Raw genomic sequence first — 14581 nt, 5'->3', positions numbered from 1 at the left:
GTGGCAAAGAGCTGGCTGCCGCGGTCTATCGCCGCAAGAGGTGTGGATTTCGCGATGCCAGGTTTACGGGGGAGCGTCTTCACGGGGCACCTCGTGTTTCGGGTGAACGCACTACACGCGCGCGAGAGCCAGCGACGACAGCATCTGCTTGGCAGCGCAGACCTCAGACTGTCTATGCAGGGCTCCTTGCATCGACACTCCCCTGCGCTGCCGACGCTGACTGCATCTCACGTGCCGTTTTCGCTGGAGCGCTGGCCGGCGCAAATAGTGAAAATCGAGGAGAGGAAGCTGCATGCAACAACTGCTTCTTTCGGCTTCCTGTGTATCTCAATCCACATGTCTCGAGGGTCTCTGTTTACCGGATCCAAGTGCTCTTGTGCTTTTCAAGACCATCGTGTCAGCCTATCGGTTATATATTTTAGACGCTAACTTCCCGGCGAGAATGCGTGCGTCTAGCGTCCGCCTCTCACTCTGGCTTCCTGAGGAGAGGCTTTTCCAGCGATCTTCAGCTCTTCGCTCAACAAACGCTTCCTCCTACTGAAGACGGGTAGGAAGCTGCAGGCGCGGCGAGCCGCCTGCGGGAGACACACACGACACCGTAGAAGCTACAAGCGTGCTTTCTCCCCCGCAGCGCGTTAGCCTCTTTCTGTACGAAAGGCGTGTGACGCAGTTGACTGCCTTCCGCTTCACTCGTGACTCGCTGCACGTGCCTATGGCGTCTCGCTCGAAGTGACAAACGCTGACGGATGCCACAGATGTTCTCTCTACTGCACTTCCGCCTCCGGAGAAGCCTCACCACCCCCCGCCGTCACCACCCCTCCCCTTCGCTTACAGTTCGCTGAGCTAGCTCGTCGCGCTCCATCAAAACAAACACCGTCGCTTCCTCCGCGTCCGGAGTTCCCCGCAAGCCTCGCAGCTGCTCTGTGCCTCGGTCGGTGCGGCTGAACGCCTCAAGCGCGCGGCGCACATGCGCTGCGTTGAAGAGGTTCTCCGTCTCGTGCGTGGTTTCTGAGGAATCTCCGCTCGCGCTGCAACCTTCAGACGCGCCGACCAAGTCGGCGCAGCCCGCGAAAGCGCCTTGCCGCCGCGCATCGGCTGTCAGAGCTACCACGTCTGTCTCGAAAAACGTTCCTGCCTCCGTGGTAGGCGATGGGCCGTTTGGGCTACGCGGAGGCCTCGCGGACCGCAGCGTCAAAAACAGGCCCGTCGTCGCATGCTGCATCTTCACGGCTCTCACCGGCGCGTTGGCGATGCCTGCGCGAGGCGCCTCACGCGTGGGCGCAGGAGCATCTGAATGTGGAGTCTGCGTCGGGGCGTTGCCGACTGTGCATCCAGCTGCGCTCTCGAGAAAGTGCAGCCAGACGAGCCCGTCTTCGTGTGGGGACGGCGACAGACGGAGAGCGAACTCTGGGTCTGCATAGTCACTTGCGGCTCTCGCCGACGCGCCTGCCCCCGGCAGCTGTTGGCTTCTGCTCGAAGCTGAGTCGGGTGGTAGGGCAGCCCTCGGCAGCGTCTGGCACATGCGCTGAGGAGACAAGCTCTGGGAGAGGGCCCGGGGCCACTGGCGGCCTTCCAGCGCGCCTTGACGCCCCGGCGGGTCGCAGCTGGACAGCCGGAACCTGGCACTGCATGCGTTTCGTCCGTCTTCGCGGGCTGCGGCTAGTGTGGGCAGCGACGAGCTGCCTGGCGGCTCGAGGGCCAAAGTCCAGCGCCGAGCCGCAGACTCTGTCGAGTCCTTCTTGACGAAACAGAGGTACATCGGTTCGCCTGACGCGACTCCGCTGCACTCCTGCAAGCATACCAGCACAGGGGACGCTCCCCCCCGAGGCCGCCGAGGCACCGCTCGGTCAGCGCCTCTCGGAGGCCCTCGCCGGCGCCGCAGAGCGAACGCAGAGGCGCGTGCATATCTGGATTTGCTCTCGAAGGCCGCTCGTCCCCGAGGCTTCCCGCGCGCGGCTGGATCAGCTGCAGACGAAGCTGCGCCGCTTCGAGCCCGAAGGCAGACAGAGAAAAGAAGACGGGCGTCGCCTCAGACGCACAGGTAGGCGCGAGCAAAGTGGCGTAGCTCGATCGAAGCGTGGCGCTGAGAAGATAAAGATTAGAGGCGGGAGAGGCGGCAGGTTTTCGCCCGCGGGGGAAGGAGCAGCCAGATAGCGACGTCTCCTGGCCAAACGTGAGGGGCGTTCGCGAGGGGTTTGTCAGGGCCGCCGAGGCCGCTTTTCTATCAACCGACCAGCGGCTGGCTGCTGTGGAAAGCCGCGAGAAGGCTGACGGCAGCAAGCGAGATTCGAAGCTGCTTACCAAATACAGCGGCTGGCTCCAGAGCGAGAGATAGCCTGCGTCGCCTACCGCGGAACGATTTGCTGCGATCCAGAACGCGCGAGCCACGTCGACCGCCTCCTGCAGGAATGCAGCGCCCCGCAAGAATGGCACGAGAATGAGGGCCTGCCGCTGCACACGGTCATAAGCTCATTCGGGGGGGGGGTGTGCTCCTACACCCTGTGCGCAAGATATTCAAAGCCGCGAGTCTCCGCTACTGCTCAATCACGTTTTTTACCTGGCGAGTAGCTCCATTCGAATCTCCTCCTCCGGCGCCACACGCTGCAATTGAAGCAGCCGCTCGCTGCTCCCCCACTTCCAGCTCTTCCTGCGACTCGTTCGTGTTTTCTGGTTTGCCGCGAGCCTCCCAGAGCACGAGAGGTCTCGATTGCCATGAGAACGTCCTCCCGCCCAGCTGCGGCGCGTCTCCTGGCTCGACCGAGTACGGCTGCAACTGCCGCCGCTCTCTGCGACTTCCGCGCGCCTCCTCACCTTGCGGTTGAACGGCTCCAAGGGCGTTACTGCCGCTTGTCTGGCCTAGAGTTCCAGGGAGTGTGGCCGTGTATGTTGCTCCACTCCCCATTAGTCTCCCCAAGCCGTTCAATTCAGTGGGAAGCGACTCCTTTATGGTGCCTTCGAACAAGCTCGCGTCGGCGGCGCCGGTCGATGTGTAAGAGCCGCCCCCGAACGAGGCCTCTAGAGGCAGGCGACTGTCGCTCGCCGGCCGGCGCCACACCGGTCGTTCTCCAGAGCGCCGCTCGACCTCGGAGGGCTTTGAGGCTGCCTCCGAAGCCTCCGCAGGCTGCGCAGGCGCCGCGAGTGTGCGCAGGCTCTGCGGCAGCTTCTCTGGAATGGGTGGCGGCGTGGAAGCCGCTCGGGTTGCAGCCCCTCCCCTCTGCTGAATCAAGGAATGCGCGAGACTCTGGATTTCCAGGTCTTTGTGACGCAGCAGCTCCTGCAGCGTCCGCAGCTCCACGAGAACGGGCGCGGAGCAACGCAGGCGACCGCTGGATAAAAAGTCGCTGTTGACGGCCTCTGTCGGACGCCGTGACGACGCATCCGCCATCCCTCCAAGCGCCGGCGCGGGCCTTGTGACTTGGGATTGTGATGTCGTTGACGGGGACGGCGCCTGGCGAGGTCTGTGAGGATACGCTGTGGCAAGCTCCGTCCCAGCGAGGAGCTCGTGGATCCTCTCCCCCTGCCACGGCTGGGTGCTGATGCGCGCATTCTCAAGCTCGAGAATGCGGCGCTGGGGGATGCCTCGCTTGCTCGAATCCACGGTCTCACGCGCATGGCGGGCGGCATCTTCCCGATGGCGCCGCGCTGCCTCCTCCGCCTCAACTGTCCCTCGGAGGATCTTGAAGGCTTGCTTGGTTTCTTCCAGTTCTTGCCGATGGGTTTTCACCTCTTGCTGGCTCTGCTGAAGGAGCTGCTGGTCTGCCGCAGCTCGCTCCTGTTCGTCCGAAAAACGCTGCTGTTTTTCGGCTAAACGGTGTTGTTGTACGGCAAGGTGCTGCCGTTCTTCGCCAAGTCGCTTCTCTCCTTCGGCAAGTCGCTGTCGCGCTGTTTCGTACTCTGTCTGGCGCTCCTGATGCCGTTGAATCTCTTGCACAAGCGTCGCGCGAGAGTCCTCGATGAGCATCGTGGCTCCCTCCAACCTGCGCCGCTGCTGCTGCAGACAACTCCGCGCCTCCCCCTCTAGCTGGGCGCGCTCCTCTTCGAGATGCAACCGGGCATTTGCTTGCGCCTCCTGGAGCTGGCTCAACTCCGCCGACTCTGCGGCAAGCTTGGCTTGGAGTTCCTCACAGTGAGTTTCTCTTCTCTCCAGATCTCGCTGCCTCGATCTCAGCTCTTCTTCGTCGGACTTGAGGCGCTTCTGGGCTGTCGCTAGATCCTCTCGAGCGACGGCGTGCTCTCTTTGCAGCTGCCGCACGTTTTCAGCTTCCTGCGCTAGCTTCAGCCGCGCTTCGTCCATGCGCTGTGCTTCGCGCTCCATCTCTCGATGTCTGCTCTCCAGCGTCTCAGCATCGTTTCGCAGTGGCTGCTCGTCGATGTGGGAGCCCGCGCGATGCGCTGAGGGATGCGTCTCGAGCTGGCGTCTCTCCGCCTCTGTGCCGGCGTCGACTTGTTTTTCCTCGCAAGTCAGAACTCCTTCCGGCGCTGACCCATACGTCTCTGCGCCCTGGAACGACTCTCTGCGGTCGTTCGGTTCGCGCTCGGCGCTCCCCGCTTTCTCAGCAGAGGCAAGCACGCCGCACTCTTCTTCGCTGCATCCAACGCCCTCACACGCTCCTTCCTCCTGCCGCAGCGCAGGCGCCTCTTCCTCTCTTCGCTTCAGCAGTTCTTGACTCTTCCTGAGGAGCGCTGCCTTCGCGTCGAGCTCGCGTTGGAGCTCGGCAACCGCCTGCTTGAGGCTGCGCGTCTTCTCTTCAGCCAGGCGGCGTCCGTCGTCTGCTTCTTTCATTTGCCGTGAGAGTTCGGCGGCGTGTTGCCTGGCTTCCTCCGCAGCTTCGGCGGCCTTCTGCTTCTGCTCTCTCAACGCACGCGCGTCTTTGTCTAGCGTCTCCCTCGTCTCCAGGGCTTGTTGGAGTCTCCGTTGCAACTCCGCAGCGAGCGCAAGCGCCTGCGCACGCTCCGCGTCGGCTCGCCTCCAAGCCTCGTCTTTCTTCTGCAGTTCGTCTTTCAGCTCTCGCGCGCGCCTCTCCCCCTCGGCTTTGGCGGCCTCCGCAGCGGCCGCGGTTTCTTCGGAGCGTGTCTTCTCCGTCAGGGCCGCGAGGCCTCTCAGGCGATCCGCTTCTTCCGACTTTGCCAGCGCCTCTCTCTCGAGGCTTTCGAGTTCGGTCACACGCTGAGCGGCTAGCGCTCGGTGTTGTAGGCGCAGCTCCTCGACCTGCTGCAATGCGGTCGCATGCTGATCCTCCTCAGCGGCGAGTTTCATCTCTGCGTCTTCAAGCTGCTTCCTAAGGCGGGTGCCGGTCTCTCCCGCGGCGACGAGTTGGCGGCGGAGGCGCTCAGCCTCCGCCGTCGCAGCTGCCGCTGTCGCTTTCGCCGCGCGTGCCTCCTGTCTGGCTTCCTCGAGTTCTTCGCGATTCTTTGCTTCTTCCGCATCGAGTCCTGCCAGACGAGCGCGCAGCAGCTCCATTTCGGAGTGGAGGCTGCATAATGCTAGCTCTTCGTCTTCGCGGGCGGTTTCGTCAGCAGCCACGACTCGCAGGCCTTCGTCCTCAGTGCCTGCACCACTCGGCCTGGCGCACAGGCCACAGCCAGACGTCTGCAGACGACATTCCTCAGCTGGCAATGTCTGCACACAAACATCTTCTCGGGGATGCGAAAGGCCCTCGCAAGCGTCGCACATCTCTCTCTCATCGCGAACCTGAACTGCGTGGAGCTGCTCCTGGGCGAGCTGCACCTGCTGAAGGGCGAGAGCAAGATCCTCGCAGAGATCGTTCGTTCTGTCGATCCCTCTCCCCAGCGCGCGCTGCGTCTCGGTGTCTTGACTTTTGCTTGCTTCCAGCTGGTTCTGCGTTTCCTTGAGCAGCTCCTCACAGACGCGAAGAGCTTCTTGCGTTGCCTTTGCGACCGATGCATAACTTCCTGTCTCCTCCGTGAGCATCTGCCGGCTCTCGCTCGCCTCAGCAAGGCGCCTGTGGAATGTCCCAGCGGCCTGCGCGATCCATGAAGCCTCACGTTCTTCTTGCATCTTGCCACCCTCCGCCGTTATCTGCGTCTGCTTCTCAAGGTCGAGGCGCATGGCGGCCTCTCTCTCCCGCAGCTGCTGCAGCTGGAGCTCCAACTCAATCTGGCGCGTGCGCGCGCGCTCCGAGAGACCTCGCCGCGCGTCCCTCTCGCGTTGAAGCCTCTGATGTGCCTCGGCCTCTTTCTCCCTCATGCGTTCTTCTAGCCTCTTGCGGTGCATCAGGAGCTCGTCCTGCAACTTGCTCTCGAGCTCGAGCTCCTTGCGCGCCAGCTTTGCGTCAAGCTCCAGCTGGAGCTCCTCACGTTGCATGCGAAGTTTTTCCTCCATTTCGCGTCTTTTCTCAGAAACTCCCTCTACTCGGAGTTCATCAACCAGCCTCGCGTTTTGCCACGCCTCCAGCGCAGCTTCCAGCTGCTGCAGATGGAGTTGATGCTGCTCTTCTTGCGCGAGGAGCTCCTTTCGCTTCTGCTCGTTCATCTCCTCCTGCCTCAGGGAGAGTTCCGCATTCAGCGCGTCCTCAAGCTCGGCAGTCTCCTTTTCCCTTTGCCTCGCCAGCTCCGCGCCGTGAGCGATCCAACGCTGAGTGACCTGCGCCGCAATCGCGCGCCTTAGAGCTTCCTCGTGTTCTTCCCGCTGCCGCTGCAAAGTCGCTTCGAAGGCTCTCTGCTTGGTCTGGGCTGCGCTCTCTAGCTCTGCTCGGAGCTCTTTTTCTTTTGTTTCCAGGGCCTCGGCGAACTCCGCCTCGAGGCGGCAAGCGAGGGCCTCCATCGCAGCGTCAGCCTCTCGGCGCTGCTCGGCTTCAAGACGCGCCTGCAGCGATGCCAGTTCGAGCTGCATCTGCTGCGCGTGCTGCTGATCCGTTTGGCATCTCGCCGTAGCCTGGAGGGCCTCGTACTCCCTCTGTTGTTGTAGTAGAGCCTCCCCTAGCTCCGCCTCGTGTTGGGCTGCGAGCTGTGCTTCCAGCAAATTTCGCGATTCGGCAAATTCTCGCTCGAGCGTCTCTCGCTCCTCCCGCATGCGGCGTCGAAACTCCGCTGCGTTTTCTGCGTCCGACTTGTGTTTCTGCGCCGTCAGCGTCGCCTCTGCTTCGCGTCGCAGCTCCTCGGTACGCGCTGCGACAGCTGCGGTGATTTCATTTTTCTGCGATTCTGCCTGCAGTTCCATCTCCGCTTGGAGGCGTTGGGCGTGCATTTCTGCTTGGATCTGCAGCTGCGCTTTCTTCTCCCTCTCCATCTCTTCGGCCGCCGCCAGCAGCCGCTGCTGGTTCTCCGCGAGCAGGAGGTCTCTCTGCGCCTGCAGCTCCTGTCTCTTTTCTTCCAAAAGGAGCGCTTTCTGCTGCTGTAGCTGCTGGCTTTGCTCTTTCTCGAAGCGGCTTCTCAGCTCTTGGAGTTTGTCCTCTTGCTCTCGCTGTCGTTCGATCATCTGCGCTTCCAGGCGTTCCCGTTCTCCTTGGCACAGCCTCGCTTGCAGCTCGTCTCGTCGACGGGATTCCTCTTTTTCAAACTTGTCTTTAAGCGCGCGAAGCGCCTCCGCCTGTCTCGCCATCAGTTCGCTTCTCTGCTCTGCGAGCCGCGCCTCCTGCACCTCTGTGAGGAGCTCCTTCTGCGCCTGCAGACGCGTCTCAAAGCTGCGCTGCCTCTCGCGAAGCCGCGCCTCGGCCGCCGCTTCGAGTGCCTGTCTCTGCATCAATTGGTCCCTGTCTCTGCGCTCGATTTCGTCTCTTAACCGAGCGACCTCCTCTCGGTGCTCAACCGCAAGCGCCTCCCTCTGCGTGTCCAGCTTTTCCCTTTGATCCTCGAGAAGCTGCAGTCTCTGCACATCGAGTTGGAAGGTCTTCTCCTCCGCAAAAGCGTCCGCCAACTCGCGCATACGCTGCGCCTCTTCTGCGCGCAGCTCCGCCCGCTGCGCCTCCAGCTCCGCCGCGTGCGCAACGTGGAGCAGGTTGGCGTGATCCTGCAGGCGCCTCTCGCAGCTCAGCTGCCTCTCGAGAAGCAGGGCGGCTGATCTCGCCTCGAGTTCTCCCCGCTGTGCTTCTAGCGCGCGGCTATGGCACGCGCTCGCCTGCGCGAGCCGCCGCGCGAGCTCCGCATCGAAGTCGGCTTCCTGACACTGGAGCGCTTCGGAAAATTCGCCGAGTTTGAGATGCAGCTCCTCGTTGTGAGCACGGGCTGCCTCGACCAAACCCTGCTCCAAGTCGTGGGCGTGCTGGCGCTGCAGCTCCTGCTCCAGCCGTCGAGTCGCGGCCTCAAGAGCGGCTTCAAGCTCGGCCTGCCACTGCGCTCTGTGTTCGTCGAGTGCGGCGGCAATGGCCGCATTTTTCGCTTCCTCGAAATTGGATTCTTGCTCCCGCAGTTCGATCTCTAGTCTCTCCCTGTGTGCCTCCCGCTCGCCCTGGAGACGTGCCTCCCGTTCGTCCTCGATGGCAGCCGTTTCTCGCTCGTGCGCCGCCTTCTGTGCAACTTCCGCCGCCTTCTGCGCGACTTCCGTCGCCTGCAGCTCGGCTTCGACTCCGCGCCTCTCCCTGACAGGGCGCGCAGTCCGCTGCAGCAGCAGCAGCTTCGCCTCGATTTCTTGGCGGTGTCTCGTGTCGAGCTCCGCCTGCTTCTTGGCCAGCTGCCTCTCCAGCGCGAGAGCGTGTGTCTGCTGCTGGTCGCGGAGTTGCGGTTCGAAGGCGAGTCTCTGTGTCGTCGTTCTGTCTCTGAGTTCGCAGCACCGTCGCTCGGCCTCCCGTTCGAGGGCATGTTGCTTCTGCGCCTCGGCGTCAAGCGCCGCTCTCTTCGCAGCCTCATACTCGCGCTGAGCCGCGTCCTGCTGAGCCTCAAGCTCCTGCCAGAGTTGCTCCACAGAATCGCGTTCCTGCTGCTTCAGGCGAGCCTCCACAGTCTCGTCGAGCAGCGACCGGTACTTCTGCAACGCCTCCGCCACTTCTTGGCGGTCGAGGTCCATCTGGGCCGCCTCAGCATTCCGCAGCTCCTCCAGCCGCCTCAGGCCTGCCTCGGCGCGCGCCTGGTGCGCCTCGATCTCGGCTTGCAACTGCAGCCGCGCGTCGTGCTTCTGAACCAGCAGCTGCAGAACGTGCACGCGCTCACTCCTCTCCGCCAAGTCTGCTCGCAGCAGAGCGCCCTCCTCGCGCCTCTCGCTCTCGTCGCGCAGAGCCGCAGCCGCCCTTCCCTCCGCATCGGCGGCCGCGTGCGTCCGGGGCTCCAGCCGGCGCATCGCCGAGTCAAGCCGCAGCAGGAGGAGACGAGTGCTGTTCTCGAATGCCTGCTGCTCGCGGACTCGGGCGACGCGCTCCTGCTCAAGCTGCTGCAGCAGCAGGCGCCGGCCCACGGCCAGGTCTCCCTGCAGAGTCTCCAGGGCAGCTGCGTGTTGCAGGCGCTCGCCCTCGAGAGCTCGCTCTTGCTGCCGCTGCTGCTCGTGCTCCGCCCCCTCGCCCGCAAGGCGGAGTTCTGCCTCCAGCTGGTCGCGCCTCGGCGCCAGCTCGCCTCGCGGTGCGCTGGCCTCTTCGAGTCGCCTCACGGCACCGCTAATCTCGAGTTGCCGCACCCACTCGCGCGCCACCACCTGCGCCGCCTCTTGGCGCTGGCCGCTTGCAAGCTCTTCATTTTGCTGCTGCAAGTTCGCTTGAGCGGACGCCAGCTGCGCGGGGATGTGATCAGCTTCCTGCTGGATGCGCTGGCAATCCCGCCGCACGTACGCAGCTTGGCGCTCGGCCTTATCCAGTTGGTGCAGCTCTGCATCCGACTCAGTGCAGCGAATAAGGCCGCTCGTGACTGCGTGGCTTTGGTGCTCGGCGTCAATTCTCTCAATTGTCAGAATTTCCTCTAGTTGAGCGGCGTGGGTTTTCTCCTGCGCTCTCTGGCGCTGCTGAAACTCGCAATGGGCGGCATCCCTGGCGTCCTGCAGAAGCGCCAGGTCGCTACGCAGCGCGTCTCGCTGGCGCTGTACCAGGCGCGCACGCTCCTCCGCAGCGCCCAGGGCCTCCAAGGCGGAATCCAGTTCGATTCGTTGCACGAGGTCTCTCGCGGCCTCTGTAGCCAGCGTGCTGCGTCGCAGCTGGTGGTCAGCGAGCTCCGCCTCCGCCTCTCTGCACTGCTCACTCAGCTGCTGGAGGTTCGCGGGGTCTTCGCGGATCTTCGCCTCTAACGCCCGTGCCTCTGCCAAGTTCCGTTTGCTCAGGGCGTCGCGCGCTGCGGCATGCTGCTGCGCCAGGATCTCCCGGTGTTCGCCCTGGAGCCTGGCGACTTCCGCCTCGTGGGCGTCCTGCCCGCGCTCAGCCTCGGCCTCGAGGCGACTCCTCTGTTGAACCTCCCACGCAAGCACGGCGCTCTCGGAGTGGAGCGGCGCGAGAAGAGACTCCTCGGGCGCCGCATCGGATTCGTGCGGCAGCTGCCACCGCTCCCTCGATGCTAGCCACTGGATGCGGCTGTGCGCAAGCTCGCGCGCCAGCGCTTCTATATGCTGTGGTGGTGCGTCGCTCTGCGGTTGCGGGTTCTCTCCCCCCTCCGCTTGCTCGCCAAGCAGCTGGGGGGCGTGGCGTTGGCGCGCCGCCGCGAGGCTGTCAGCCCGAGCTTTCTGCTGGCTGAGGTCGCGCAGAGCGTCTTCGAGCTCTTCGAGCCGCATGGTGCGTCTCTCGTACGACTCTTGGCGCAGCATTTGCACCACAGCCGCCACCTGTCTCTCTGTAAATCTCTGCTCCCTCTCCTTTTCCGCGGCGACGTCTGCCGCCTCCGCGGCTTCGCGAAGCCTCTTCGGCTGGGTCTGCAGTTCGAGCTCCCTCGCCTCTTCGAGGCGTTGCATCTGTTTGTCGAATGCCGCCCGCGCATTCGCCAGCTCCTTGCGGGCTGCCTCGTCTCGGGTTCTCAGCTGCGCTTCCCACTCTGCCTGCAGCGCCGCTTGTTGCGCGGCGAGCTGCTGGCGTAGAGCCTCGTCTTGATTTCGCAGAGCGGCTTGACACTCCTCTTGCTGGGCTTTCATCGCAGTAATCGCCTCGCGCGCTTCCTCCAGGGCAGCTCGAAGGTTGGCGATTTCCGCCACTTTTTGGCCTACGACGTGCTTCAGCTGAAGGACGTGCGCGTCCTCACATGACGCAGCCTCGACCTTCGCCGGGATCTCCGCGACCTGCGTTTTCCCCTCCGCTTCGACATCTTCCATTGGCCTCTCGCGCTCGCCTTCGTGCTGAGTGCCTGTCTGTTCGGTTTCTTTTTGCTGCAACTGGTCTCGCGGTTTTCCCCTTCCCTGGCTCCACTCCTCTTCCTCTCCCGCATGCGTCGCGCTCAGCCGCGCCCTAGCCCTGTAGAGCGCTTCCTCTCTCTCAGCTAAGGCTCGTGTCTCGCGCGCGTGGCGGGCTTCGAGGTCTTCTACCCGACGAGTCATGTCCTCGAGCTGCAGCGCGGCTGCTTCCGCGGCTTCCGCTCTGGCGCGCAGCTCCAGTTCGAGCTGCTGAAGAGCCCGTTGTTGCTTGCGCAGAAGAAGGCGCTCTGCCTCGCTGCAGCCCACGGCGTTTGCCGCGTCGTTGCGCTTCGTTTCCTCTTCCAACCGCTGACTGCACTCGCGCGTGAGGCGCAGCAGGCTCGCCTCCAAGTCCTGCTTCACTATCTTCTGTCCCTCTGCGGAGCCCCGTTGTTGGAGATGGAGAGCTCCGCTTGGGTCTGCACAACTCTTTGGCGGCGCGGGCGTTCGCGACCTCGCAAACTCTTCCAGCCGTTGGATCTCCGCAGCGAGGTCGCGCTCGCGGCACTGGGCCGCCCCGAGGCGCTCAACTGCGGAGCTGATTTGCAAGCCCAGGAGTTTGGCGATGAACACGTCCTTTGAATCTCGTCGTTCGAGGACGCTGTTTCCAAGAGTCGAGGATGCAGCGTCCTCAGACGAAGCGGCTGCTAGGTCTTCGGGGTCGAGCGGATGGAGGACTATATCTTGAGACGCAACTCTCTTCTCTTTCGGGGGAGTGCTGCCGGCGCAAAGAGAGAAGCACAGGCAAGAAGACCGACTGCTCAAGCGACTGAGAGGCGCCCTGCGTTTCGGCAAAGTCGGGGCTTTCTGCTTTTGATCGTCTGTCAAGGCACCTGCCGACAACACTCTCAAAGCTCAAGCATGTGAGCGATCCGTCAGCTCCTGGTGGCGCGTCTGTATCTTCCGCGGAGTTCGGGCCTCCGAGTTGTATCACGTGTGCAGGTGCGACTGCCTTGAATGTAGAGCTGTCTTCTACAACGTGCTGCGAGGAGCTTAGTGAGGCAATTTGAAGCGCAGAGATGCGCGACAGCTTGACCGGAATGGGTGCGTGGAGAGTATCTGGGCGCACCTTGCGTCTCCTGCATGCGCACTAGTGTCAAATTGGTAAAAGGCGAAGTCTGCTGTGCGGCTTCTATCCGCTTGTGGGATTTGTTCCGCACGTCTGAGCTTCTCGAGCTGGCGGCGAACTGAGTCTTGTTTCCTCAGAAGCTCTGCGAGGTCTTCCTCCATCAGGCTGCGGACTTCTCGAGATCGAAGGCGAGAAGCCCGCTCAGCCTCCAGATGAGCCTCGAGTTCCTCTTCGCGCCGAAGGTGACGCTCAGACAACTCCTGGCGCGAGAGGAGTGCGTCCGCATGCTGCAAGTCCAGCTGTTGCATGTGCTCTTCTTCTTGTTGCCACTGCTTCTCCAGCGAACCCAGGCGCTGCCGCATCTCCTCGCACTGAAGTGCATGCCTCTCTCGAGACATCTGCCGGTCATACCGCTCCGCCTCACGCGTGCAACGCTGCTGAGCATCTGCTAGCTGGGCAGCCGCCAGGCTCTCGGTCTGCCTCTGCAGCGTCTCTTCGCTGACCATCAGCCGCCGCTCAAGCTGCTCAAGGCGCTGGCGGTACGCGGACAAATTCCGCTCGTGGCGGGCGTCGCTCTGCTGCAGGCGCGCCGCCATCGCCTTTTGCTCCTCTGCGGCCTTCCAGAGGCGGCGCCTCTGGCGGTGCTCGCTCTTGCTCAAATCGAGGGCTTTTTTCGCGAGTTGGTGCCGCAAAACCTGGCAGAGCTTGCGTTGCTTCTCAAGGAGATATCGGTGCTGCTCCACGGCCTCTAGAGCGTGTTCCTTCTCGCGAACTGCAGCCGCCAGCTTGGCCTCCAACCTGGCGATCTCCCCTTCGAGTTGGCCTAGTCGTGCTTCGGTCCCGGTCTCCCCTGCATGCGCTGTCTGCAGCCCCTCTTTCAGAGCTCGTACCGCGTCCTGGGGATATCCCGCCTCTTGCGAAGCCTGTCTCGCCGAGCCGTCCTCCTCGCAGTTCTGTTCTGTCGTTGCGTCCGCGCATTCTCTCGCATTCTTCAGTTCTTCCAGTTGGCGTTCAGCGGCCCTCCGCTGCTGAAGCGCCGTCTCCAACGCCTCACGCAGTTTCTGCTCTGTCCTCTCCGAGTCATGCGCTTGCTCGAGGAGACGCTCTAAAGTATTTTCGGCTTCCGCCAACCGCATCTGGAGGTCTCGCTGGGCTTTTTCGGCTTCACGCAGCTGCTGGTCGGCTGCCGCCCGCGCCTCTTTGGCCTCGACCAGCATCTGGCTCGTTGCCTCGGCTTCCCACTGGCGCTGCGTCTGCTGCTGAAGAAGCTGCTCAACCTGGCCTCGTAGCGCCTGTGCCTCCAAGTCCTCTCCTACGCTGGGGGGGATGCGAGCGCAGTCTGCGGCAGCGGCGGCTTCCTGTGCGTCGGCTAGATCGTCGTGCAGTTGCTGCGCCACACAGGCAGCATCCTCACAGAGAAGCACGCTTTTACAAAAGAAGTGAAAGTCTCCTCTCAAGCGAGCACAGGCGCCGGCCCTGCGAACCCAACCTAGGTCCGCGCACTACATTCTCGAACCCTAGTCAAGCTTCAAGAGTCCAGGCGTCTGGAGCGCGGCAGGGTGTCGATACGAATGCTAGCCCGATCCTCTTCTGTGCACATACAGCTGCCGCTTTCTCCGCTCTAACAGGTGGTGTAGCCTAATGCGGTCTTAGGGCTACGGAGAACTGCGAATTCCCCTGGCTGTGCCTGCCGCGAAAAAGAGAAACGAGGTCCGCTTTCGTCGTGGATGAGAGCGTATTAACTAGCACGTTGGAAAGACGGCGCCCATGGCGGAAGGGCCGCTGTGGCCATGCAACGTTCGACGAGGGTGTTCGCACTTCGTTCTGATGTTGCAGAGCCAAAACGTAGTCCTCCTGCTCCCTGAGGCGGGCTAGGAGGTGCTCGGGGCTGTCTGCAGGCAGCACGAGCTCTCCAGAGACTTCTCCTTGAAACTCAACTGCTGAAGATCCGCGGCAGCGCCGAGACCTCAGCGTGGAGTGAACGCGCAACGAGGCCGGAGGAAGCTGCTCCGCGGTCGTCACCGGCGAGGGGTCCCGAAGCCCGGCCCGTGACCGCGCGGCGGCTGTCATTGTGGTGACGAGAGGGCCGCACGTCCCCCTGTCGGGCTCCAGTGCCCCTGGCTGTCGTGATTCTAAGGGCCGCAGCCGAGGCGACGCGTGGCGCCTGACAGTCTCTGTGCCGCTCGCAGAGGCCCCCCCAAGACTCTCTTGGCAGATGGCGCCGACGGGATTGGAAGCCGCGGCTTCACGGGAGGTTTCTCGAC

General features: G+C 63.1%; 1 protein-coding gene across 1 annotated transcript; it reads right to left on the bottom strand.

Annotated features, from left to right (window-relative positions):
* Positions 1-808: 808 nt before the first annotated feature.
* BESB_046290 (uncharacterized protein) lies at positions 809-14387 on the bottom strand (the record flags this gene model as incomplete). Its single annotated transcript, XM_029363080.1, has 5 exons — positions 809-1789; positions 2302-2400; positions 2558-11966; positions 12318-13705; positions 14136-14387. 5 exons carry the CDS (start codon positions 14385-14387, stop codon positions 809-811), a joined length of 12129 nt encoding a protein of 4042 aa, XP_029220446.1.
* Between the last annotated feature and the right edge of the window lie 194 nt (positions 14388-14581).

Source organism: Besnoitia besnoiti, chromosome III (assembly GCF_002563875.1).
Source record: "Besnoitia besnoiti strain Bb-Ger1 chromosome III, whole genome shotgun sequence".
NCBI lineage: Eukaryota > Apicomplexa > Conoidasida > Eucoccidiorida > Sarcocystidae > Besnoitia > Besnoitia besnoiti.
Note: the sequence above shows the minus strand (reverse complement) of the source record. Positions and strands in the feature narration are given on the sequence as shown.